A 27,155-nucleotide genomic window follows, 5' to 3' on the forward strand; every position below is an offset into this window, starting at 1 on the left:
TCTCCAATTTAGCACACTGCAGCAAGGAGCACCCAACCCATTCCTGATGTTTTTCTCAGTTGCATCCTGGAGAGTAGGTGTTCAGGTCCCTCATGCTGTTGATTCTAGTGGGCATACACCCACGGCCACCTTCGTGATCGTGGCCTCTTTACAAAGACATAATTCCTCAAAAGGATTTCTTCTAAAAGCAAGCCTCACTTAGCCACAATGGGAAGCCAGAACCATGTGCCTTAACCAGGAGAAACAAACAACCCCCTACAGCACAGCCAAGCACCACCTCCCTATAGACCACAGGACTTTGAGGAGCAGATGGGAGCATGGCTCCATCTCTGTGAGCACTTTGCTAACCCTGCTAGTACAGGACTCTGACAAGGCCGTGGCAGGGAGGGGCCCATACTGGAGGGCACCCAGGAGCTGGCACAGCCATTTTCCCATTCTGAATGCACTTTCTGTGTCTTCTCCCAGAACAAGCCAGGCAACAGCACAGGGCTGAGTATCCACCACTGTAGTGAGGAGTGAACCAGAATCCCAAGATGTTTGCACCCCACTGCTCATTACATGGATATCTGGGGGAGGAGAGGATGCCTCTGGATAGCATATCTGGGGAAAGAGAAGAGGATGCCCCTGGATAGCACAGTATCTGTGGGAGGAGGAGGACGACCCTGGTGGCTTTGTTTCACAAGGCTCATCAGACTGGCCTGCACAGGCCTGGTTTGCAACACCAATTCCAGTCCTGGGGGATTATAGGAAGGTTCTGGGACACCAAGGACTGAGACTTACCACACCAGCACAGGTGATCTTCCCACAAGAACCAGTCTCAGGAAAGGGCCCTATACCTCCTAGGCCCCAAGGTACCTGGCAGAAAAGGCCACTGGGGACAGAATGAACCCTACTGCTCTGGTACCTGACAATAGGCACCTTGGAATAAGTGCTTCCCTAGGGCAGTGATCCCTTGAGCTTCGCAGGGCAGAGCTGCCTAAGGGGCATAGGCCTAGGCCATCGCTGGCAGAGGGCAGGATAACTGCCAGGTCACAGACCACCAGCCTGGCAAGGGAGGAGCTGATGGGGATGAGAAGGAACATCATCTCAGCCCTCACCTGAAGGCAGGCTCTGCAGGTCCTTATAGACATTCCTGGGATGCAGCTGGGGCTGCCCTGCCCCAGGATGCTGCTGAGTCCACAGCCCTTCAGAGAAGGTTGACTTTATTCTCATCACTCAAGCATCATTAAGTATACCCTCACTAGGTTGTCAAAAATCAGCAAGATGGCCCAGGTGGAGCAGTCCCCAGGGTACAGGGCAGACTGTGTATCCAAGTGTATAAATGATTTTAAATGAGAACACAGTAATTTTCTTTGGAAGAAATCAAAACTGGCAGACATTTCAGGGGAGAGGGTCCAGTGTAGAAGGGCAGGGAGGAGGCAGTGTTCATCCCGAGTGTTACACACAAACCACAGGTGAGATGCTGAGGAAGCTGGTCTCTCCAGGACTCTGGCAATGCCCTCCACAGGCCTCATGCCTTTCCAAAGCAGGACCCTCTGAGTGCCCCAGCAGTGAGTTTCCACAGCAGTGAAGTCAGGGCCTACAACCCCTTGGGGAGACCTGTGCTCTCCAGAGGCTGACTCAGCAACTGCGACCAGTCAGTGAGGCCTAAGCGTGGACTGAGGGCTCTTGAGTGCTGAGGACACACACTATCTGATCCAGGCTGCAGGCACACACTGAGAGGAGCCCCTGCTAGGTGCCATGAGCAACGGAGCGCCTCTGCTTTCCCAGATGAGAATGGCAATCACCAGGGCTGGGGAGTTAGGCAGAGGAGCCACAGAACCACCAGCGCAAGGAGAGTGCTGGGCTGGAGAGATGGCTCAGCTGTTAAAGGTGCTTGCCTCCAAGGACAGTGTCCCTTTTAGTGGCCTGGCTCACTGGAGGAAGTGGCTCCTGAATGGACCGGCCTTTGCTTCTTGAACATCCGAGGTGGGCGCAACTCCTCAGGCCCATGGGCGAATGGGCAGCAGGCAGCAGACAGCGCGCAGCCATCAGGATGGTGAGCGAAGAACCAGCAGATGCGTGTCTTGACAGCCTCTGAGGACTGGCTCCGCTTGGCCTCAGACGGCTTCTCCTTTTGCAGCTCCTGTCGCCAGTCACGAATGTGAACTTGCCCATTGTGAACTGAGGTTTGGAGCAGAAACATACAATCAAAACACTAACCCCAAAGCCTTAATGCACTATGATTTGAAAAGCACCACCTTGCAGGGGCAGGGCCAGAGCAAGGACTCAGGGTAATGGTAAAGTCCTCAGTGGGAAGGAGCAGGGAATCTTTAATGAACTGGGAGACCTGCAGAACAGAGCTATGCACACAACATGTGAGGGCTTTAGGGGCATGAGGCAGCCCAAGGGACCAGTATGGACAGCTGACAGCTGGGGGACTATTCCAGAGCACAAAGGTTATAATCCCCTCTAGATGCATCAGAAGATCTGGGCTTCCATGTTATAAGCCTCATGTCAGTGAACCGACGTGTGAAAAGTCACACCCAGGCCCTGACTTGGGATAAGCATTGGGCCACACTGGCATTCTGATCTTTAAAGGTGCTTAGTGTCACAGAGAACAGGCGAGGAGCTTTGTGAGACCCTCTCTGCAGGGGCTACATACCAACCTCTGTCCCAGGTGCCAGCCAGGCTCGCACTTACATCAAAGCCAGGCCCCTACAGAGGCCCATGACAGCAAGGGAGGAGTGAAGTACTAGAAACAAGGAGAGGGCGGCAGACCCCCCCCTCCCCCACAAGCAGGGTCACTTCCCAACACCCTGCCTTGGAGTGCACTGGTCCACAACAGACAGGGCAGTGGTGGAGGGACTGTGATGGCCAAGGCTGACCTCAAAGCTGAGGTAGGAGGGAGATAGCTGTAGCCCACCTGAACCCACTAGTCAGGTGACAGGGACCAAGGCCCTGTTCTGGCTGGGCTCCTCCTTGGCCCCTTCATGCTGGGAGGTTAACAGCTCCTCATGACACTGAGCAAAGCAACCAAACTTTCCTGGATTTTTCAAAAGCTGTAAAAAGGCAGACAGCACGTAGGGGGGAAGAAAAGGCACCTCATTGAATGAGAATGGCTCACCAAGCTGAGCTGAACTAAATGTTTGTGAGTGAGTAAGAATTTTCCTGTCAGCATTAGTATCCCAGGTGACCACTGCAAGGCTGGCTACAGCCCTTGGCAGCCTGATGCTTGGTAAATACTGTCTCCTGAAAACCTGAGTAATGAGCTCAGAGAGGCCCCACAGCACATCAGAGACACAGGGAGAGTTTTGTCTTCAGGGATGGCTCAAAGCCTCCAGGGTCGTGTGACCCTGCTTGCAGCTGTATCCCCTGGGCTGAGGCTTATTTTCCTGACCTGAAGCCAGAGTTAGGGCACCCTCAGGATACTCCAAGGGACGTCTGCCACAGCAGTGACCCCTGGTGAGGCAAAGAACATGACCAGACCCCTGTAGGCCCAGAACCCCTTGAGCTATGTTCTGGACTCTTCAAAGGCCATGGCATCCACCAGATCCAGGAGGGAATATGCCCCTGTGTAAACCAGGAGTCCCTGTTCTGACTTGGAAGGCCTGACAAGCTCATGTAACCCAAAGCAGAGGGTAGGGCTTGCCAGGCCATAGCAGGCATAAAGTCTGCCCTCACTGATGGGTCTAGAACTGTCCTAAGCAGCTGTGAACTAGGAGCAACCCTAGCCACAGGTTGTGAGGTGGTATCCGCATGGCCAAGCCATGACATCCAAAGATCAGCTGGGGGCATAAATAACAGAGGGACCCTGGAGAGGGAGAGGGCAAAAGCCAGGTACCCAGGCTACCTGGTATGCCAGTGTTTCCAGTCTACACTCTAGAACACAGGCAGTTTCAGGCTCCCTGGGCAGCCAGTGCCAGGCACTAGAGGGCCAGCCCCTCCAGGGCACATGCCAACCAGCTCTGAGTTAGACCACCAACAGTTCTCCTTCTGGGAAATGTGCTGCTAATTTGAGATGGAATCAAAGGAGCAAATCCCCTGTGCCCCGCTCACTTCTCTCTGAACTCAAGCCTCTTGCTGTGGGCGGTCCTCTTCTTCAGGCTGCAACGTGGCAGGCAGGAAACTTTCCACCCACCCCTTCTGCCTCACAACAGCAGGCCCCTTTGGCCAGTGTGTGCTAACGAGCCAGGGAAAATAAAGAACGCCCAGGTTGTGCCACATCCTTGAAAACACAAGTGCTGGGGTCACACATGCCCTGGAGACCCTCCGTAAGTTACTCAGCCCTTGTGAAGTGTATCTACGGAAGCAGGATGACACATGCAATGTGGGCACAGTGTAGCCACTGGCCAGCAGCGAGCATGGTGAAAAAGGTAAGGGTCCCTGCCCTTGTGACTTTTACATCCCAGACTTCCTTATGATCAGGGCATTACAGCCCCCCAGGGACAATACCAGGCACACAATGGTGATCAGCATAAGCTGATCCTAAGCCGTCTAAAAACTTACTTTCTCACACTGACATACTTCTCCAGATGAGCTACACTAGCTTTAAAAAAAAAAAAAAAAAAAAAAAAAGCTAAACAAAGCCCTGTGTGGAGACAAGCCCCAGCTTGGCACACACGTTGCCTGGCTGAGAGAACGTTTCCGTGGCGCTGGCTCCTAGGCTTCCTACTCCTTAGTGATTCTAAAAACTATTTTGCCCCCAGAGTGAACTGCACAGAAAAGCAGTTACGTGCATGCATATTTACAATGGAAACATGGTCCTTCATGAAATCAAAGAAAATATACTGGGAAAGCAGAAAGAGGAGAGGTCCCTTGGTCTGCCTTAGTAATTTAATTGATTAAAGCTGCGAAAGGAAGAGCCACTTACTTCCAGGCACTGCCAGGCTCATATGCTCACCTGGGAACATGCCTCTCAGTTCCAGCAAGCAATGCCCCCTCAGGGACAACTATGAGCCACTCCTGTACTCACCTCTGGAAACAGGGCTCCAGCCCCTTGACCCGCTGTTCTACACACCAGCAGCCCCTATCCCACAAGTCACCCAAGTCACCCAAGTGAACAACCAAATTCAGATGCCCAAGGGCAAGTGAACCACCCAAAGGCAAGTGTCAAGTTTATATGGTGGTACCTTCACATATGGGAGTTTCTGACATCTGTGTTCTTGTGCATACACAGGGCAACGTATACACACCCACAGCAGTGTGCACTGTGCTCACACACACCCATGGTCACAATCACACATACCAATGCTCCTACACACAAGGACAAGCCTGGGGTCTGTAGGATGAAGCAGGAACAGTTGTGTCTCCATCAGCTATGTGTCCCCACCAAAGCATTCTTATCGTTGGTCATGTCCGATGGCCCTTTTAAGCTGGACCTAAGGCTATTATCAACCTGTCCCAATGCTTGGGGCATAGAAGGCGGGGGGATGGTGCACAAAACTGACCTTACCACCCTCAGCAAACACAAGGTATAGACACCAGTGAAGAGCTCAGTGCCACTTCCTCCCATCACCAGCATCTCCAGAGTCACACTGTGTGAGCCAAGCACTGCAGTCCAAGAAACTTGACAGTGACCCAAGCCTGGTGCACAGCAGGTTTCATGGAGAAGGACAAACACAGGAGTGGGACAGAGCCAGGCCACTCCTACCCAGGCCAGTTGAGTATCATTTCTCTGTGCTTAACACAGAAGCACCAACTCTCCTCTAGCCACAGAAGCTGCACCCCTCCCTCATCCTAGATCCTCACGTGCACAGTTTCTGTGCTAGAAACCCTCCTGTCCCCTCAGCATCATCTCCTGTGAGAAGCTTTCCTTAACACCGAAACCTAGACAGGAAACGTGTGCTTAAGGCACAAGACAATCCCCATTGTGTTTACAGATGACATGGAAGGATGTGGGGTGGCATGCATGTAAGCAGGAAGTAGCATGAAGAGTGGGCTGTCGGCGAGCAGTTGGTGAGAGGACTCAGATCCCCACAGCTCTCACTGCCTTGCTGCATATGTGCAGATTCGTCAAATCATGGTAGTGGCCCACAGGTGGACTTGTAACACTTCTCTCTCCCTTCTTACACACTCCATAGGTCGTGGTGGAGGAAATGACCCGCAGAGAAAAGGACCATATACTTCCCAGCTTGCAGCAGCCCTAGAGCCACAGGGTCCAGTACAGGAGCAGAACTTAACCTCATTCACCCTAAGGGGCCACTTGGGAATCCCTGGCCCAGGCCCACAGGCTAGGAGTGTGGGTAGTAGGAACCCAACCAAGACTGGGAGTATGGCCCTACAGCCTGCTCCTGTGTGGCTCATGTGTGAATGGCCAAAGACAGACAAAAATGTCCTCAGGGATATTTTTGCAAGGTGAGGCCTACAGGCCTTGCAACTAGCTACCTGTGAGGAGCTCTCTGTGAGAGGCAGGCAACATGGAGACATAGATGGCATGGGCACGTAGCTGGGCTGGTGCACGTGAAGCCAGAGGCAGGCTAAAGTGAACCTAGGAGGGGAAGGTGGCCGCAGCTTCCTCTTGAGGGACAGGCACAAGGTAGCTTGGGTGGGCACAGGGGAAACTGCCCCCTACATCAGGTTGTTCTGAAAGTCTGTGCTACCCCAAAGTGTAAGAGCCACTTATTCAAACAGAAAGTAGAAATGCTGTGGCATGTGTGGGAAGAAGCCCTGGTGGGGACAGTGCACAGCCATCCTCACAGTGCCGCCCTTACCTTCAAACACCTGGTGGCAGTTCCTGAGCAGTGTCTTCAGGCCCCCACACTCCCGCTTCAGCTGCCACAGTGTCTCAGGATCCAGCTCCCTGGCCACTTCTGCCAAGGAAAGGCTCCCTGGTGGAAAGCGGGATCCCCGATCACCAAATTACAACATGCCTCAGATTACAACACTCTTGTTGTGGGCAGAGACCAGCAGCCCCAGTGCCAATCCCAGTCCTGAAGCTTCAAGATCCACATGTGCTTCAGCAACAAGTCCTTGCGCATGCAGTCTAACAAATACACAGCTCACAGAAGAGCCATGGGCCAGTGGCACACTTAACTAGTCAGCATGTAGGGCCATATGGTTCTACTCACCACTCCCCGCACAGGCTGTGTCCAGTAGCACTGCCAGTGTCTGGCGGGCAGGACAAGACTACCTCTCAGAAGCCCGCTTCTCAGAGCCATTTTGGACCCTAGGTTTTTGGAAGGTTCCAATTTGCTTAGGGAAGGGATTTCCATCCTAGATACAGCCCAGCATCCCCTGTTCCCATTACTTCCTAGGGCCAAAGTGAACCAGGAATCCAGCTGCTCAGCACACACAGGAACTTCCAAACCCACCCAGAGTTCCAGCCCCATCCTATGGTCTGCTGGCTTTTAAAGACACCAGCCTGGGTTCCTTAGAGCTGGTCCCAGAGCACCTAGGTGGTGGCATCAGCCCCAAGGCACCCAGTACCTGGTTTGCAGTTCCAATGGCCCATCAGCCGCCGACGCTAGGGCTGCTTTGGCCAGCGCCTCTGCCTACATGCTATCAGAATTGGTTAGCTCTGCCGAGAAGCATGCAAGATAGTCCTGCACATCACAACACAGAGATGAGAAGATGGAGAAAGAAACCTGACCCAGCAGTCACAGGGTAGAGAGGAGAGCCTCACTACCCTGCCCACACCTACGCCCGTAAAGGGTGAAGGATGGTACTCGGCTCTCCTGCAACACTCCCCACACCAGGAGCTGCAGTGGCTGGGGTCAGCAGATGGTTCCACACTGCCCACTGGTGGCCAACCAAGGCATTCCAGCCCACACCTAAGGAAGGAGAGTCAAAGAGCTAAACACAGCCAGGCGTGGCAGTGCACGCCTTAATCTCAGCACTCGGGAGGCAGGGGTAGGAGGACTGCCATGAGTTTCAGGCCACCCTGAGACTCCATAGTGAATTCCAGGACAGCCTGGGCTAGAGTGAGACCCTACCTCAAAAAAAAAAAACAGAAAGAAAGAAAGAAAGAAGGAAGGAAGGAAGGAAGGAAGGAAGGAAGGAAGGAAGGAAGGAAGGAAGGAAGGAGGGAGGGAGGGAGGGAGGGGGAGGGGGAGGGGGAAGGGAGGGGGAGGGAGGGAAGTAAGCACAGCATCTTTTAAATGTATCAGTAACTCTGACTTTGGCCTGTCTCTCCCCAATGCCACAGATTCAGAGACAATGTTTTCTTTCAATTTTAGGAATTTCAAGAAAGCACCTTTAAATGCTGAGCCACTGCCCAGGCTTAACTCTGGGGATTTCAAAAAGTATCATTTTTTTTTCCTGGCACTGGTGACCTGTTTTTTTGGTTGTATCATTTCTATGGACTGAACATGAGCCACCCTGGACCTCTTTAAGGTTCACCAAGGGCTACCTGGCCTCAGCCCGCCACCCTTGAACAGCAAAGACCCTTCCTAATGGCCAGGGCCCATAAGGCTGAAGAGTGAGCTGCAGATAGTACCCCTTTTCCAGTGCACTCAAACTAAAGATGGTGGTAAGGCAGCAAGTGTTAGAACATTGATGTGGTTACTTTATAACTCCTGCTGCTCATGGACCAGAGCCAGGTGGGAAAACAACCAGCACCTCCTGGCAAAGCACTGCCAGGAAACCCAAGCCTCTTGAGTTACAGCCTTGGGTTGTATCTTAAAGCAGGGCAGCACAGAATAGCCCTTCCCCAGAGACCCTGAAGGATCAAGGCCTTCTTTACCTCCCACTCTCCATTGCTTGGGGGCTCCTAGCACAGAGGCAACTTGAGATACGTGGTATGAAACATTCCCCTCCCCCTTGGAACTTCATAAAAAAACAAGCAGCTAGCTCCCTTCGTCTTTCAGTTTTCCAGATCCCACCTTGGTGTCCTGGCATGGTACTGCAACTCCAACAGAGCTTTAATTCTAAAAGGGTAATTCATTTCAGCTGCCTCCCTTCAAACCCACCTGCTCTCTCACTGCTTTCTCTCTCAAATGATATCTATCAGCAAGAATACATATCCCTGAGTGGTGAGCAGCCTACCTCCGCCATTCCAGGTCTGCAAGCTCCCATCCTGAGATCTTTCTGTGTTTAACTTCTTCCCACCTAACAACAAATTTGCCACCTGCAAAACCACCTGGTCGATGAAGTCTCGAGGGAGAGTGGCACAGTTCCTCACAGGCTCAGCTTTTTCTCTAGGGTGGAACCCAGGCAGCCAGGACCCTTTGGTGGGGGGTCCTGCTCCACACTCAGCAGCCAGGATCTCAGGCACACACTCAGTCCCGGCATCGAAGGTTCTGTGACCACCATCACTGGAAGCAAACCGGGACACAGACAGTACATGTTCCTCACCAGGCAGGCTCTGGGGGTGACCCCGCCTGCTATGGAGGTACTGTGTCCTTTGCTCATCCATCCAAGCCTCTGCAGTGGGTAGATATGTTCTGCTTTTCCCAATGAGGCAGGCCTGTGTGTAAAAGACAAAGAAGGTCTCAGCAAACCCACGTTAGATACGTCAACATGTCTCATCAACACTCTTGTGCTGGAGCACAAACTACATAAAAGTTCTAAACATGTACCACAAAAAGAAAATCCTTATCTTGGGGGTGGAACCCATGGTCACACATGCTAGGCAAGCACTGTGCCACTGAGCAATACATCCCCAGTCCTAAAACCCTTACTTTAAAACCAAAACCTGGCAGGGCGTGATGGTACACGCCTTAGCACTTGGGAGGCAGAGGTAGATCACTGTGAGTTCAAGGATAGCCTGAGACTACACAGTGAATTCCAGGTCAGCCTGGACTTGAGTGAGAACCTACCTTGGAAAAAAAAACAAACAGTAGGGCTGGAGAGATGGCTTAGTGGTTAAGGCGTTTGCCTGCAAAGCCAAAGGACCTTGGTTTGATTCCCCAGGACCCACGTAAGCCAGACGCACAAGGTGGTGTATGCATCTGGAGTTTGTTTGCAGTGACTGGAGGCCCTGGCACACCCATTCTTTTCCTCTCTCTCTTCCTCTGTCTCATTCTCTCTCTCAAATAAATGAATAGAAATAAAAATAAAAAGCTAACAATAGAATCCTGCAGGTCTAGGGAAGACATATAAGCTAGAAGCGCCTCCTGTTCTAAACACTCAACTCTGGATGGGCCTCACTATATCTACCTCTGCCCCAGAAGGCTGTGAGAGAATAGGGCTTTAGGTCAACGTGCCAGTGCAAGACACAATTGTACCTGACAGAGCACTTGGTACAGTGTAAACACCCCATGTGTGTAAGGAGCTTCCTTCCTCAGTCTGTCCATCAGTGACTGCCCTTCACTGAAACTGGATAGGTGAGGCCTGTTCTAGCCAGCTGCACAGCCCCAGGTCTGCACTTCCCCTCTGGTCACTACCCCTAAGCAGATGAGGAAAGGGGCAGATGAATTCTGTTAGCTACCCCTTACTGCCTCAGCCCTGCTGCAGTCTGTGTCAGGAGCAGAGCAGCACTTGGCACATGTTTGGTCCCCACCCCCATCCATGGCGGGTGGTCACCTAGCACTTACAAGGCAGGCACACCTATCTGGCACAGATCCACCATCCAGGCTCAGAGACCAGCAGCCCTGTTTCTGATGATTAATAGAATGGCAGGTACAAACTCCCAACCTGTGGGACCCTTTAATCTGCCCAGATAACCCAAATCAGCAACTTCCAAAATTTTTCACTGATCCCAGAAGATGAAGAATTGCCAATATAAAACCATTCAGGAGAACATGCTCGGCCACTGAACACCTGAGCAGCAATGGCACACTGCATGCAGCATGTCACTTCCTGGTTCAGTGTGTGGCTCTAAACTCTGCACCAGGCACCAGCCTCAGCCAGGACATACCCGCTTGGTGGAAGGAATCCTGAGGCAGTCCTCCTGTACACAGAAGCCGCAGGACAGCCCCACCTCCAGTATGAAGTCCAGGTACTCCCGGTACTGCGTCTTCCTGCTCTGACGCCGGCGGTATCGCCCCACAAAGTCAAAGAAGCAACAGGGCAGGACGAAGAACCTGCAGTCGTAGGAAGACCTGGAAGAGCCACCACCACAGAAGCCATGCTGAAGCAGGAAGCCAACAGCAGATCAGCCAGAACACGCGAAGCCTGCTCCTCACTATGTTCTCATATTTAAAAAAAAAAAAATACAGCCGTCCTCAGTGATTTCCTTTTTTTTTTCTTTTGAAGGAGGGACGCCAGGGTCTCATGTAGCACAGGTTGGCCTTCAGTTCTCTACATAGTAAAGGCTAGCCTTGAACTCCTGAACCTTCTGCCTCAGTCTCCCCACTGCTGGGATTATAAATATGTGTCACTGTACCAGCTTCTTCCTAGTGAATTTCCAAAAACCATGTAGGACAATGTCTTTTCAGTAAAATAGGAATCTAAAAAACAAAAAATAATTCTCTAGTATAGTTGCTCTTGCCCACTGTGACCTAATCTTGAAGCCCAGTAAAGCTAGTAGGAAGTGGAAACTGAGGCAAGCACAGCAAGGATAGGCTAAGATGGCCTGGAGCTGGGTGCTTCTGTGAGGGCGGGAACAGTGAAGAGCTCTGGCTGGAGGACACTAAGGAGCAGCCACCTCTTCCTGATGAGATGTGGATTATCACCAAGAGTGGGTCTAGGCCGGGCTTGGTGGCACACGCCTTTAATCCCAGCACTTGAGAGGCAGAGGTAGGAGGGTTGCCGTGAGTTCAAGGCCGGCCTGAGACTACATAGTGAATTCCAGGTCAGCCTGGGCTAGAATGAAATCCTACCTCGAAAAACCAAAAAGAGTGGGTCTAGCATAGACTTTTTCCTTGAAGACAAACACTCCTGATATCAGAAAAACTTTCAGGCTGGTGAGATGGCTTAGAGGCTCAGGCACTTGCCTGAGAAGCCTAAGGACCCATGTATAATTCCCCAGTACCCACATAAGCCAGATACACATGGTGGCACAAACCTCTCGAGTTCATTTGCAGTGGCTTGAGACCCTGGCATGTCCCTTCTTTCTCTGCCTCTTTCACTCTCTCAATCTCTCCCTTTTTCAAATAAGTAAATATTTTTTTTAAAGAAAAGGTTTTCAAAAGACTTGTGTTTTAGTAAGGGGTAGAAATACTGTAGAGAGGGTTGAAGAGATGGTTTACCTACAAAGCCAAAGAACCCAGGTTTGATTCCCCAGGACCCACATAAGCCAGATGCACAAGGTGGCACATGCATCTGGAGTTCATTTGCAGGATCTAGGGGTCTTGGCATGCCCATATTCTCTCTCTCTTTCTCTCTCCCTCTGTCTAATAAAATAATATTTTAAAAATATACTGGAGAAATAATGACCAACTTGATCAGTGCTGGCCAACAGGAGGTTAAGGTGAGCCACATGTGGTTTCTGCTTTCCAGTAGCCATGAGTTTCATATGTAGCCAGGTGGGATTTAAACTTAACCCAATATATTCAGTATGCCATCAATTCAACCACTTCAGTCACCACCATGTCAAATGTTGCATACTGCAATAGTTTGAATGGATGCCCCCAACAGATTCAGGAGTTTGATTAAAGCTTCTTGGATTTCCAGCTGCCTGGCTGGAAGAGATGTCACTGGGAGGGTCCTAGGGTCCAGCCCTAAGCTGTGTTTGGGGTGGATCTGGAATTTCCCATCTAAAGATATGCAGAGTGCTTGAGCTCTGCCTGGGTGCCTGGATATGCTTGCTTGTGGTGGTGGTCGTAGTTGCTTTTCTCTGTGTGTGGACCTGTAAAATAGGGCCAATTTCTTCTGCCATTACGGAATTTCTCCTGGATCTGTAAGCTTCAAATAAATACCCTTCCTCCCATAACTTGTGCCTGGTTGGGAGGTTTATCCCAGCAACATGAAGCTGACTGCTACACATACCCTCTCCATCCTGGAGAGGTGGACAGCACAAACCAAGCCATCTGCTTCCTCTTTACCCACCTGGCTGCGATGACAGGTATCCAAGGGGTGAGCTCATCGGAATGGTTACCAATCACCCAATCAACACCAGGGAACAAGGTCTCATCACTTGGAGTGATCACCCCTTCCTTAAGAATGGCACAGATAGAATGTCAATGTCAGCACATCATCAAAGGTTGCTCAGAAAGCAGGACACATGGGCAGAGGTTTTGATCTACATGCCATGCCACAGTCCACCCAACACATGACCTTCCTCAACCCCTCTGTGCCCCACATGTGTTATAAAAGGCCTTCATTGGTGTTCTGAACAAAGCAAATTGCAACATTCCTTTTAGATTATGTAGTTTCACAAGATTACGAAAATCTGAGGTCATCTGACATTGTCATCATGAACAAGTGTTTCTTAACACTCTTGCTTCAAGGAGGCTTTTGAAAGAAGCTATATGTTAACAGCTGGAAAAGAAAGACGGTATAGCAGTTAAGGCACTTGCCTGTGAAGCCTAAAGACCCATATTCAACTCTCCAAGTCCCATGTAAGCCAGATGTACAAAGTGACATAAGTACACAAGGTCACACCTATGCACAAGGTGGCATATGCATCTGGAGTTCAATTACAGTGGCTGGAGGCCCTGGTGTTACAATTCTCTCTTTCTCTCTCTTGTTCTCTCGCATTAAAAAAAAAAAAAGCCAGTCTATTGGGCTTGTCTCAACAAGAAGAAAAGGAGAAGGACAAGAAGCAGTAAGAGCAGCAGCAGCAATATGACAAGCTTGCCCTTTGAATTTCAAGATTATGCTATTCAGAAAAATCCCTCAACTACAGCAAGAGGAAAATCATTACTGGGAACAACCATTCTCATGAGGCCACATTCTTTGGGCAGAAAGTCTGATGAAAGAAAAGAGAAAGAGAGAAAGAAGAAAGAGGGAAGGGAAGAAAAGAAGAAAGGAAAAAAAGGAAGGAAGAGAAGAAGGAAAGAAGGAAGGAAGGGAGCGAGTCGGATGTGGTAGTGTACACCTTTAATCCCAGCACTTGGGAGGCAGAAGCAGGAGGATCGCCATGAGTTCAAGGCCACCCTGAGACTACAGAGTGAATTCCAGGTCAGCCTGGGCTAGAGGGAGACACTACCTCGAGAAAAGGAAGGAAGGAAGGAAGCCAGCCAGCCTGACTGAAATGCAGTCATCTTCCACCTCATGCACTTAGCCCTAAAATGAGTTACTCTAGCACACACAGCAGAAGTTCATGAAGATGAGAGAAAACTAGAGCTCTCTGGGGCAGAACTGCCCTGACTGTGGGCTCAGGGTAAGGTTTCCAGGACAGGTGGCCTCACAGAAAGGCCAGAGGCAGGTGCTGGGGAATCTCCAATAAACAACTCAAGCTTTCTATCCATTTCCCAAGGGCACTCTCTGGTCAGGACTTAATCAGGGTCCTGATGGGTACCCAACAAAAGAGGGTATGACCTGGGGACATAGGGAGGCTGAAATCTGCTACATAAACCCTTCTGTTGGTCAACAGCCTCACACTACAGTTCAGAGTATGATGGTACTAAATGTAAGGGTCTATGCTCCATACACCAGCCAGACCCATAGCCTCCAAGACTAAAATTCCCTCTGCAGCCTATCAGAACCTGCTTCTGCCTCCTGAGTAGCTGGGATTCTAGGCCTGCATAACCACACCTGACTGATTTTTTTTTCAATTCTTCAGTCAACAGTCTGTTTCCCAACCCCGGCAGGTAAGACTCTGTGACCTTGTCACACCCACAAATTTGACCCAAAAGAGGCAAGTCCAGCAGCTGAGCAGGTCACTATGCCAGGAAGGAGAGCTGTGTCCACAGTATATCTTGAGTGATGATAGCCCCATTCACAGCCTCCTTTGAGGTCCTTGCAGGCTGCTTCCCACTCACTGCCCACTTGAATGAAAAGTCACCTGCAGCGGCCCCTGGGAAGATGACAAAATGCATATCTTCCCTCTGTAGGCAGCGCAGGGCATCTCAAAAGAGATGCAAGTGGCTTGCCACTGGTTCAGGGGAGGAGGCACCTCTGGCCAAGAAGGTGGCATCCTCTTCACCATGACCAGAGGATGTGCAAAGTCTAACACTTGGTCCATCTTTTTTCTTTCTAATTTCAGAGCACTCAGACTAAAGCAAATGCTCATAGTTAGGACTGCCAGTTCTCACAGACATTTACAACACTGCCTCCAGGGAACACCAGGCACAGGGGCAAAGCCAATACCTCCAGCTGAGTCTGAGGTCCATACAGGTCCCAGATTTTTCTTCTTCGGACATCAATCCCTCTGCCTGGATGCTGAAATGAGTAGAAATCAAGGGTCAAGTATGGGCTATCACAGTGAGTTAACATGAAGAAATCAAAGTGCTACAGGTAATGTACCACCACCACACAATCAGGGCAGAAGGCACTTGGCACTTGCGGGCAGCACAGTCCTCAGTTCTTGGGAACAGGCTCCGGCATGGCAAGTAAGAACCTGCATCCCACCAGCAGTTTCCATGAGTCTTCACGAGGGACCAGTGGGATCTGCCCTGGATTACCTCCCAGGGCCAGAGAAGATGCATGAGAAGATGATCTTGCACTCAGCCCTTAGTCAAGATCAGATTTTTGACATTTTGGCTCTCTACACCGTGGCTATGCTCACTAGCTCTCCCAAGACAACCTTACCCATTCCCCCACCAGGTGAGGAGGGCATCCTGCTCAGAGATCCTCCACTCTGGCTTCCAACCTTCCTGGTGTTATCATTACAAACTCATTGCATATAAACACTTGGAAAAGTGTGATCTTCCAGAGCTTCTACAGATGGGAGCAGCATTCTGAGACGAGCCAACTCTAAGCCCATGCAGAACAGCAAGGAAGTATGTCAGGCCCCTGGTGAATGGCCTGGAAAAACTCAGAAGGGGCTGAAGAGATGGCTTAGTGGTTTAGGCACATGCCTGCAAAGCCAAAGGATCCCAGTTCGATTTTCCAGGACCCACATAAGCCAGATGCACAAGGGGGCACATGTATCTGGAGTTCATTTGCAGTGGCTGGAGGCCCAAGTGCACCCATTCTCCCTACCCCTCAAATAAATAAATAAAATATATTAAAAAAAAAAAAACTCCAGATGAAAAACCAGAGCTGTGCTTACCCCCTCACTGCTCAAGATGTGGACTAGGAGGCCATTTCCACACCCCAAGTCCACAAAGGACTGCTTGGCAGTAACTCCCCTCTCAGCTCTTTCCTCTTCCCACAGGATCTAAGAAAAAAGACAAAAAAAAGTAAACTACATGGTAATTCACTTCATTCAAGAAGAATCCTAACTGGTACACCTGAAATCCTAGCTACTTAAAAGAGAGATGGCTTAGTGGTTAAGGCACTTGCCTGCAAAGCCAAAGGATCCAGGTCAAGTCCCCAGGACTCACGTAAGCCAGATGCACAAGGTGGCGCATGTGTCTGGAGTTTGTTTGCAGTGGCTGGAGGCCCTGGTGTGACCTTTCTCTCTACCTTTCTCTCTCTCTCTCTCAAATAAATAAACAAAATGATTTTATAATTAAGATATAAAAACAGGAAAATAGCTCAGTTAAAGCACTTGCCTAGCATATGTGAAGCCCTGAATTCCAGCCCCAGTATTGTAAAGAAAAAATCAAAAAAAAAGGAAAAAAAATCAATTCATACAGAAATCCCACTGTCCCTGGGTAGGGTAGAAGGCCTTACTCTGGACCTCCAGGCAGCTGACATAGGTGAGCAGAGCAGAACCAGTGTCTGGCCTTCAAGATAGCTGGGATTGGCTACTGCTCTGTTGGAAGCTTTGTTGATTCATCAGTAATGCACATTCAGGGTTGGGATGCAGCTCAGTGATAGTGTATGGCCAGCAAGTGAGGCCTTGGATTCCACCCTCAGCACCACCCCCCAAAAAAAAGATCCACATCCAAGCAGTCATCTCTGAACATGAGCATTCCAAGATTAGGGTTCCTTCACACTTTCTCTACATCCTTCAAATTTTGTATGCTTTGATAACTAGGGTGGTTTGAGTCAGATGTTCCCCATAAACTCATGTGTTCTGAAAGCTTGATTCCCAGCTAATGGCAATTTGGGTGGTATAGCCTTGCTGGAGGAAGTGTGTTGTTAGGGTGGGCTTAATGGTGTATAGCCAGCTCCCCTCGCTAGAATCCAACTCACTCTTTCACCTGCTGTGGCAGAGATGATGTCCAGCCTCTGCTCATGTCATGCTTTCCCATGTCATCAAGAAGACTCTCCTGAAGACCGTAAACCAAAATAAACCCTCTCATCCCATCAGCTGCTTTTGGCCAGGTGCTTTCCCAGTAGCGAGAAGGCTAACTATGGTAAGCAAAACAGACAAATGTGACTTCTAAACTGACTAAAAGAATCACAAGTTGAAGGGAAACTGAGACGTTCTAGATTAAGGGGAAGGTGTGAAGGAGCCAAACAGCTGTTAGTTAAAGAAAGACCTATAGGGAAAGACACTGAGGCACACAGCTCGAAGGCATGTGCTGGCCCCATAGTGACTATTAATCACAGGCATGCAGCCTGGCCTAGTTCCTGTAATTTAGCTTCACAATTTAAACACGCTTTATAGTCATGCAAAAATACCACACAGAAGTGTGAAAACCACTATGTAACCAACCTGGGCAAACACAAGTAATGAATTCAACAAATGTCCCCCACTGCTGGTAGCATCTACCAACACAACTTCCATACACTTCACATAAGTATGAACATTACACCTGTACTTACCAGCAGGTAGGTAGCAATAGCCACATCTTCATATACAAACTTTTCAGGATCTGTTACTTCAGGCCACACCTAAAAGGTTTTCAAGAGCATGTGTAAACTGATGTTCAACTCCCTTACCATTTCACAACTAAAAATAGCCCCCAAAATGCGTAAGTCAAACTACAATAACCACACAATAAAATTCCACAAATCCATACTGATTTCTAATATGTACAAAAAAACATCAAAATTATTACACTATTTGTGTGTAACAGAACATGTCCAGGATGGTGTGATTCAAAGGAAGACTTTGCAGTTAAAAAAAATGAAGGTAAGACATTTAGATATACAACTGGACACCAAAGGAAAGTGCTCACTATCTATCCTCCCTGTCATCCAGATGAGGACAGTGAACACAACAATGAGGAGGGTGGTGAGGAAAGCCATAGGCAGTGCTCAGGAGACCAAGGCTCTGGCTTCCCTCAACTGCTGGACCCTGACTGACATGCCAGATGATCATGAAGGCACCATGCAGTGAGCCAGTGTCCAAACACCATTCAAAGGTATGAATGCTGAGACTGACTTACTTATGCCTGTGTCTGTGAGTGTGCGTGCATATGCCATGGTGCACAGGTGGAGGTCAGAGGACAACCTCATTGGTTCTCTCCCACTTTCCCTGAGATATGGTATCTCTTGTTTTGCATCTAGAACAGCCAATCTAGCTAGCCTACAAACTTCAGGATTCTTTGGGCTCTGCCTCCCATTGCCACAGGCATGGGATTAATCATGTGTATGTGCTACTTTGTATCTAGCTTAACATGGGGATTATGTGGGTGCTAGATACTGAACCTGGGTTGGCTGGCTTGCAGAGAAAGCAGTTTTCTCATCTCTGAGCCATCTCCCCCGCCCCAATGCTAAGACTTCTGTTTCCAGGAATGGAGGATGACACAATGCCTGTGTGCATGCATGTGTGTGTAATGTGGTGCATGTATGTGCTACATGTACGTGCCCTCAAGGCACCCCATATGCTTGCCTAAGGCAGGCGTGGCTCACCTGCGGTGGCCAGAGTGGAAGGCTGGATGTCCTACTTCACTGCTCCTCCACCTGGTCTTTTCTGTTTTGAGCCAGAATCTCTTTTTATTGATTCTGGAGCCTGCAGTGCTCCAAAGATCCTACGGTCTCTGCTACCCTGTGGGGCTGGCGTTACCAGCATGCATGGCCACGCCCAGCTGTTTTCTGTATGGGATCTGAAGATTACAATTTGTGCAGTTTCAGACCCCACAGGCCCTCACTAGTATACAAGTGCACATGAACACCAAACCTTCTCTCCAGCCCCTGGGGACAATGTTAAAAGGTGAAACACCTGAGCATCTACTGGGAGGTGCTCAATAGTTCACAGGACCATGTAGGTCGGAGTCTGAGAGAAAAGGGAGCCCAGCTGGGTGCAGCCAGCCCCACAACATACTGTGTCCAGGCACATCCAGTGGTTACGGCACTAAGCCTGTGGTTTTGGATGCTTGGTCTCCCAAGTGCAGTGACTTACTAAGATCATTTCACCATGAAATTTACTACCTTTAGGGAGGCATTCTCTTGTGACTTTAGCTTTTCAGATATTTTTTTAATACCTTTAAATTAGCCAGGCCCACATAGTGGCATATGCCTGTAATTCCAGCACTCAGGAAGCTGACTCAGGAACATCTGAGTTCCAGGCCAGCCTGACTATATAGGGAGACTCTAAAAAATAAAAACAGTGGGCTGGGGAAATGGCTTAGCAGTTAAGGCACCTGCCTGCTAAACCTAAGGACCCTGGTTTGATTACCCAGGACCCACGTAAGCCAGATGCACAAAGGGACACATGCATGTGGAGTTCCTCTGCAGTGGCTGGAGGCCCTGGTACACCCATTCTCTCTTTGTCTCTGCCTCTTCCTCTTTCTCAAATAAATAAACAAGTAAAATATTTAAAAAAAAAAAAAAAGAAGAAAAGAAAAAGAAAAACAGTGGACTGGAGAGATGTCTTAGGGATTAAGTCAGTTACCTGCAAAGCCAAAAGATCCAGGTTCAATTCCCCAGGACACACATAAGCCAGATGCACAAGATAGAGCATGCATCTGGAGTTGGTTTGCAACAGTCAAAGGCACTGGTGAACCCATTCTCTTTATATTTGCCTCTTTCTCTCTCCCTCTCTCTCAAATAAATTAATTAATTAATTAAAATGTTTAAAAAGGGGGGGAGCAGTTAAAAGCACTTGCTATGCAAACATGACAGCCTGAGGAGGCCTGAAAGTCCACTCTGATTAGATCCCCAGGCCCCATACAAACAGCTGGGCATACCCACAAATGCCTATAACCTCCAGTCCCATGGAGGACCAGACACCCAAGAATTGGCAGAGCTTGTGAAAAAATGGCACGCTCCAGGATCAGTAAGACTCCAGCTCAAGTTAAGAATGGGCTGAAGCCACCACAGGCAAACCCATATGCACATTCACATACCACATACTCCACAGATTCACACATTACATGCACACAAGCAAGCTAGAAAGAACAAAAAAAATTATGTTGGGAGGAGGGAGAATTGGAGATGGCTCAGTGGTTAAAGGCCCCTGCTTTAAAAATCTGACAGCCCACAGATGCCTGGGCTTCTGCATGAGAATGAAAATACTTAGTAGCAGAAGCCAGTAAGTTAAAAAGGAGACATAAAGGGAAGAGAAAGAAAGGGAGGAGGGTACTTAATAGGTTGATATTGTATATATGTAAGTACAATGATTGTGATGGGGAGGTAATATGATGGAGAATGGAATTTCAAAGGAGAAAGTGTGTGGGGGGGGGAATTAACATGGGATTTTTTTTTTATAATCATGGAAAATGTTAATAAAAATTTTTTAAAAAATCTGACAGCCCAAGTTCAAGTTCCCAGCACCCAATTAAAGACAAATGCACAAGGTGGCACCTGAATCTGGGATTCCTTTGCAACAGGAGAAGGCACTACTCACTATCTCTCTCAAATAAAAAATTTAAAAATTAACTTTTGTAATACAGTAACTAACTCAATGACTTTTAGATTAAAATTTCCCTTTTGATCTCTTTAAAAATGAACAAAAAGATCACTCCTCCCTAACACATCCCTGGGTTTATGCATCTGTATGCACAATAGCATCTTCAGGGGAAGTACTTGAACTTGATGTCTGCATCTGAACAAACCAGGGCTAACCACACATCTGCCCTAGCAGACACTGGCCATGCCTTCTTGTTCCATGAGGGGACCATGGGCCCTTCTCCAGAGTTACCTTGACCATGCTCCTGTACTTCTCTTTAAGTTCCTGGTACACCTTGCTGTAGCGCATGACGGACACGAGGGAAAGAGTGCTTTTAAGCTCGCTCTTCCTGCTCTCCACGGCCCACCTGGTCAGCCTGGCCAGAAGTTCTCCTCCAAGCCAGGTAGGCTTGGGATAAACAACGCCATCTGAATACCACCTCTCTGGACAGAAAATTAAAACAGATATGAACCTTTAAAGATAAGAGAAACACCAGTGAGAAGGGCCAGTTTTAACTTTCATTCCTAAATTACATGTTGATTCACCAAAAGAAGAGAGCAAAATCTAAGACATCTATAATTACAAAACATGAGACCAAGTATGAGAAAGGAGCTGGGAGTAGCTACAGAAATCATCTACTGCGGGGGGGGGGGGGGGGGGGGCATCAAAAATAGCTCCTCTGAGAACCTGTCAATACACATCATAGCCCTCCTGTCGTGTGCCAAGGAAGCCAACACTACACTGGTTTGGGGTTTTCACCAATTTCATGTTTTTATACATTTTTCACACAGGCCACCTGTGGCAGTACACGGGCTCACAGAATGTTCTGCCACAGAAGACACACAGATCCCTGTGCTTCTGCCTCTCGTGTGTCCCATGCAGGCAGAAGGGAGTAAGGGTGCCATTTAGGTTTGTCCTTTCACTGGTCCCCCAGATTCAGATCCCCTTTCTGTAAGGTATGCTGAAGTAGGAAGAGCCCTATGCTTGCTGGGCAGACTGGAAAGGTGGCATAGCAGGATGGGGCAGTCACTAGACACTGTTCTGCAAGGTGCCTAGGCCTCATGACCTATGTACTCCCATCAACAACAGGTTGCTGGAGGCCAGCCCAGGCCCACCTCAGACACTCAGGAGACTGAAGCCCATAGAAGCCCAGTGACAAACCAAGGACCACACTACTGGTAGGGAAAGCCACTCTGCCCACTGTACCTCCAGAAAGGCAGGTGCAGAGCACTGAGGTGACATGTATACAACCCCAAAACTGTTCTAGAAGGTACCAGCCAGCCAGAGCTTCAAGAAATAAGCCAGACATGGTGGTGAACCCCTTTAGTCAGGAGGTTGAGGTAAGAGGATCACCATGAGTTTGAGGCTGGCCTGGGCTACAGAGTGAGTTTCAGGTCAGCCCAAGCTACAGTGAGACTCTGTCTAAAAAAAAGAAAAAGACTCACTGGAAGAGTAATGATTGAATTCACTCTTCCTCTAATTTGTTCCTTTAAAAAATACCAAATGGGAGCTGGAGAGATGACTTAGCAGTTGAGGTGCTTGCCTGCAAAGCCAAAGGATCCCAGTATGATTCTCCATGACCCACGTAAGCCAGAGGCACAAGGGGCCACATGTGTCTGGAGTTAGTTTGTAGTGGCTGGAGGCCCTGGCATGTCCATTCTCAATCTCTGTCTCTCTGCCTCTCTCTCTCTCTCAAATAAATAAATAAATAAATTTTTTAAAAAACTCTAAATGGAAATCAACTAAATGTCACTCTCCACAACAGGTCCAGATGCCACATGGGACCAGGTGCTTGTTAAATGGTATCTTTTTGAGGGTGTGGGGTGGTGGTGGTGCTGGGGTCAAACTCAGAGCCTAGCAAGTGCTAGGCAAGCACTCTATCATAGTGACACACTCAGCCCATAGTATACTTTACAATAGCATGGCACCTACCCTCAGGCCCAAGATGTAAAGACAACAGCATGGTGTCAGAATGTATGTGAAATTGGCTTGGATTTGAAAAGTCCCTCAAAGGTTCCTGTGTTGAAGGAGTAGCCTCAAATGCAGCACTATTCAGAGTGGGTTTGTGGGGGTAGCTGGATCTTGAGGGCTCTGATCTCATCAATAGCTTTATCCACTGAGGGAGTAGTGGCTTACATGTTACTGTTAGTGGTGAAAGCTTTAGAAGGTGGGCTGGTTGGAGGAAGTGGGTCACAGAGGGGAGAGGGTCCTTGAAGGGTATAGCTTGTCTGTAGTCCCTCACTCTTGCAATCAGCTCCCCAACTACCATGAGTGAGCAACATGGCTCCTCTACATGGTCTCAGCATGTAGTAGTGAGTGACCATGGCCCAAAACCTGTCTGTCTTTCCTTAACTCTCCAAGGTACGCCTCCACAGTTCTGGAAAGCTGACTGGCACCATCATAGTCACATGGAATGTATCGACTAGGGAACACTAGGTGGTCCAAACAGGCTGCAACCCCTAGACACAGAGCCAGCACCTACAAGAGTTAACAGAGTCATCACTGGACTACACTTCTCAAACCATCTCAACACATACTCTCAGCTCTTCCACCCCCGGGGAACTTCCAGCTGCCCAGGGATATGACATACAGGATGAAAACTATAAAGCAGGGAAATAGGACTGGCCATCTAGTTCTTACCATTCTCCGTCACTGTGACTGAGCTGAATCTGATACACATTGCTCTTCTTAACCTCCAAATTCCCCCTGTCATCTTCTTCCAAAGGTAAGAAAGTCACAGTTCCACTGAGAACATCTGGAAAGAAAGACAAGGACAATAGCTCATAGCTGCTCAGTGGCTCACTTGAAAGTAGAACTGGGCAGCAACGACTACGAGGATGCTTTCCAACCCACAGCAGCCTCCGGCACTTGAGAAAGAAAGGAAACTTGGCATCTCAACACCCATATCTCAATCACCGCTGTGTTGGCTTGAATGAAAATGTATGTCCCCCATAGCCTGAAATATTTTTTAAGATTAAGCTTCCTCCTTAGAAGTACGTGCTCAACCATGTTTATTGCTGCTCAATTTATAATAGCTGGGAAATGGAACCAGCCTAGATGTCCCTCAACTGATGAGTGGATAATGAAGATGTGGCACATTTATACAATGGAGTTCTGCTCAGTGGTAAAGAAAAATGAAGTTATGAAATTGCAGAAAAATGGATGGACCTGGAAAGGATTATACTAAGTGAGGTAACCCAGGCCCAGAAAGCCAAGCGCCACATGTTCTCCCTCATATGTGGATCCTAGCTACAGATGACTGGGCTTCTGCGTGAGAAAGAAAATACTTAGTAGCAGAGGCCAGTAAGTTAAAAAGGAGACATAAGGGGAAGAGAAAGGAAGGGAGGAGGGTACTTAATAGGTTGATATTGTATATATGTAAGTACAATGATTGTAATGGGGAGGTAATATGATGGAGAATGGAATTTCAAAGGGGAAAGTGTAGGGGGGGAAGGGAGGGAATTACCATGGGATATTTTTTTATAATCATGGAAAATGTTAATAAAATTTTTTAAAAAAAAAGATTAAGCTTCCTACTTAAGTCTCCAGCATGTGGAGCCCTTCTGGAAGTGATGTGTAGCTGGGGATAGGTGTGTTTAGAGCCAGCTTGAGCTTGCTGACATCTTCTCTCTCTCTGCTATGGATGAAGTGAACCAGCATTTTCCACCATGATGGAGCTTCCCCTGGTATCTATAAGCCTGAAATAAACCCTCTCCTCACATAAGCTGCTTCAGCTGGGTATTTGTCCTAGCAATGAAAAGTTAACTGAGGGCTGGAGAGATGGCTCAGTGGTTAAGTGCTTGCCTGTGAAGCCTAAAGACCCCGGTTCAAGGCTCGATTCCCCAAGACCCATGTTAGCCAGATGTATAAGGGGATGCATGCGTCTGGAGTTCATTTGCAGTGGCTGGAAGCCCTGGCACACCCATATTCTCCCTCCCTCCCCCCCCCCCTCTCTCTCTCTCTCTCTCTCTCTGCCTCTTTCTCTCTCTGCCTGTCACTCTCAAGTAAAAAATAAATAAATAAATAAAAACCAAACACAAAGAAATTTTAAAAAAAGAAAAGGAAACTGAAACAGCAGCCCAGCACCAAAAAGTGCCAACTGCTGGAGAAGCAAGAGCTGGAAGCTCGAGGACTGATCAGCTCACATGAGTCAGAGAATAGAGCCTCTGCTCTAGCTGCCATATGTGATCTTGATCTTCTGACGTGAGCAGCACAAACAACAACCATCAGAGGTTGGCCCAGGACAGTGAACATCATTCCAGGGCCTGATTCGTGTGGAGCCCCAGTGTCTGCAGGAATGATGTACTCGCCTTCTCATTAAAGAAACACAGCAACACATTCTTAGTTATAGCATTATATCAATTTATATGGAAACCTAAAGCTTGGCTATATGTAGTTCTATCTCTAAAATCAATTGTGTTTATCTTTGACATATAGCTGCAGGCTGGAAAGATGGCTTAACAGTTAAGTTGCTTGCCTGCAAACCCTGATGACCTGAGTTGGATTCTCCAGTACCCATGTAAAGCTGGACATACACAAAGTGGCACATGCATTTGGAGTTTATTTGCAGTGGCTAGAGGCCCTGGTGTGCCCATTTTTTTCTTCCCCCCTCTCTCTTTTCTTACAAATAAAACAAAATGATTAAATAAGTAAAATAAAATATAGTTATCTTGGTACACCTGACACCTCAGGCTGGAAACCTCTATTAAGGGGCTACCCACTTCTCTAAAGAACCCAGTAGCATCTCAACCCTTCCCACTAGATGCTAGTGGCTCTTTACTCCCTGGACCTAGACAGGCATGGTGCTCAAAAACATCTTAAATGAAAACGTTGGTGGTGATGGAGGTGGGGTGGGTCAGAATTGTCCCTGGTTCATACTTTTTGCTGTAAATGAAAAAGCAGAGGTACTAAATCATCTGACCTCAGACTTTTTAACTCCAAGAACCATGTGCTGCTGGGTCACCCTGGCCCGCCAATGGCATTACACTACCTTTATCAAGTACCAGGAACTGTTTTAAGCATTTTATAATGTATAATTTCACTGACCTATTCCAATGACTCTAAGAGATTTTATCTCATCTTACAAATTAAGAAACTGAGGCAAAGAGACCCACCTAACCTGACCACAGCCATGGGGCCAATAGTGGGCACAGCCATATTCAAAGCCAGGTCATGAAGTCTCCAGGAATGGCATAAACATTGGCAGGAACTGAGTGGACAGTGACACAAACACAAGCACTGCTGAGGAGTGGCATTTCCCTATGAGAGAAGAAAAGTTCTGTCCTATCTCCCACTCTAAGCTGTGTGGAAAGCCTCCTTCCTGCACACTACTCACTATATCAATCTCCTGGGCAAGAAATGTCAAAAGACTGCTGTGATAACACTGACAACGGCCCAAGAACTCCTACCCTGGACCAGAGGGGTCAGAGACAGAGCAGTGAGAAGCTCAGGACTGTGGCTGAGATGGGCGCTGTAAGCCAGTTCATGGCTGTGGGCCTTGCCAGAGACCCAGAGCTTGGGAACCAGTAGAGTCAGCCAGCTAGGATTCTGACCTCGAGCTGTGAAGGAGAACCAGTTTGTTCATTTGTCCTTTAAGTGTACAGTGATTGGTTAAAGGAGCAATGGGAAACATACACAGCTGAGAAAAACTTGAGGGAGGCGGTGGCTGAAGTCATGGCAGTTAAAGCACATGTTTGAAATGTGACTGACACTAAAGACCAGCAGGTTGCTATCTATCCAATCATCAAGTTCTGTCACATCTGTCTGTCCTGGCATAAAAGGCTTTGTTTTCACATCACTTCCAAGGTGTGGGTAAGGGAAGCCTTCCTGCTGAGCTCTTTAACTTTCAACATCTGGCTCACCGTTCACTTTCTCCCTGAGCCCTTTCGGACCACTAATACCCACTCGAGGATCCCATCCTGGACGGAGGACGCAATTCCCACACACCCTTCACAAAGTACTCATCACCCACGTCATTGGCACAGCGCAAAGGAACAGGTACAGCAAGGTACCAACAGCGCCTTGTCGCCGGCCTGGGGTTCCGCAAATGCTTTCCATTTAATCTCGCCCTTCCCACTCTCACACTCTCACCATGCACGACCACCTCCCTCTTCGGCACTGCAAGCGGGCGATGCGGGCTTGTTTTCGGGATGACGGTTCGGAGAACCAGCTCGAGTTCCCCCGGTGCTTCTGGCTGCGATCCCGCCCCGGAGCCGGCGAGGAAAGCCAGCATCGCTGGATGGCCGTCAGCAAGGCTTGGGGAGAACCGCTGCCACAGCGAGTCGAGATCCGCGGCGGGGTCGCGGGCTCCAGCCTTGAGGGGCCGTAGCCCGGGGTCTGCGGCGGCCGGCTCCCGCCCTGGCAGCCCCGGGCCGCGGGCCCCCTCGGGGGAAGCCTGCCCGGGCCCCGGTCTCCCCCGGGACTCGGCCCACGCAGCTTTCCTGCGGGCCTCCAGGCGGGCGCCGCACAGCCGCTTGTTGGCCACCTGCGGCCTCTCCACCCACACGGCCACCGCGCTCCAGAAGCCCGCGGGCAGCAGCGCGCCGGGGCCGTCCACGCGCGCACGGCCCACCTGCGCCAT

The 27,155-nt window shown here is 49.0% G+C and overlaps 1 protein-coding gene across 2 annotated transcripts; it reads right to left on the reverse strand.

Annotated features, from left to right (window-relative positions):
• Positions 1-1,185: 1,185 nt before the first annotated feature.
• On the reverse strand, positions 1,186-27,155 carry Trmt44 (tRNA methyltransferase 44 homolog). 2 transcript variants are annotated; one of them, XM_012948199.2, is made up of 11 exons: positions 26,666-27,155; positions 23,216-23,330; positions 20,828-21,047; positions 17,566-17,634; positions 15,959-16,066; positions 15,055-15,126; positions 12,850-12,956; positions 10,778-10,961; positions 8,965-9,385; positions 6,693-6,809; positions 1,186-2,163 (listed from the first exon to the last, which is right to left on the reverse strand). In XM_012948199.2, the coding sequence occupies exons 1-11, from the start codon at positions 27,153-27,155 to the stop codon at positions 1,901-1,903; spliced, it is 2,166 nt and encodes a 721-aa protein (XP_012803653.2). In that variant the 3' UTR covers positions 1,186-1,900. The 2 variants fall into 2 exon arrangements, with proteins under 2 accessions (XP_012803653.2, XP_044986001.1); XM_045130066.1 differs by having other exon boundaries at positions 20,828-21,018; positions 26,666-26,689.

This window comes from Jaculus jaculus, chromosome 11, assembly GCF_020740685.1.
Source record: "Jaculus jaculus isolate mJacJac1 chromosome 11, mJacJac1.mat.Y.cur, whole genome shotgun sequence".
NCBI classification, from domain to species: domain Eukaryota; kingdom Metazoa; phylum Chordata; class Mammalia; order Rodentia; family Dipodidae; genus Jaculus; species Jaculus jaculus.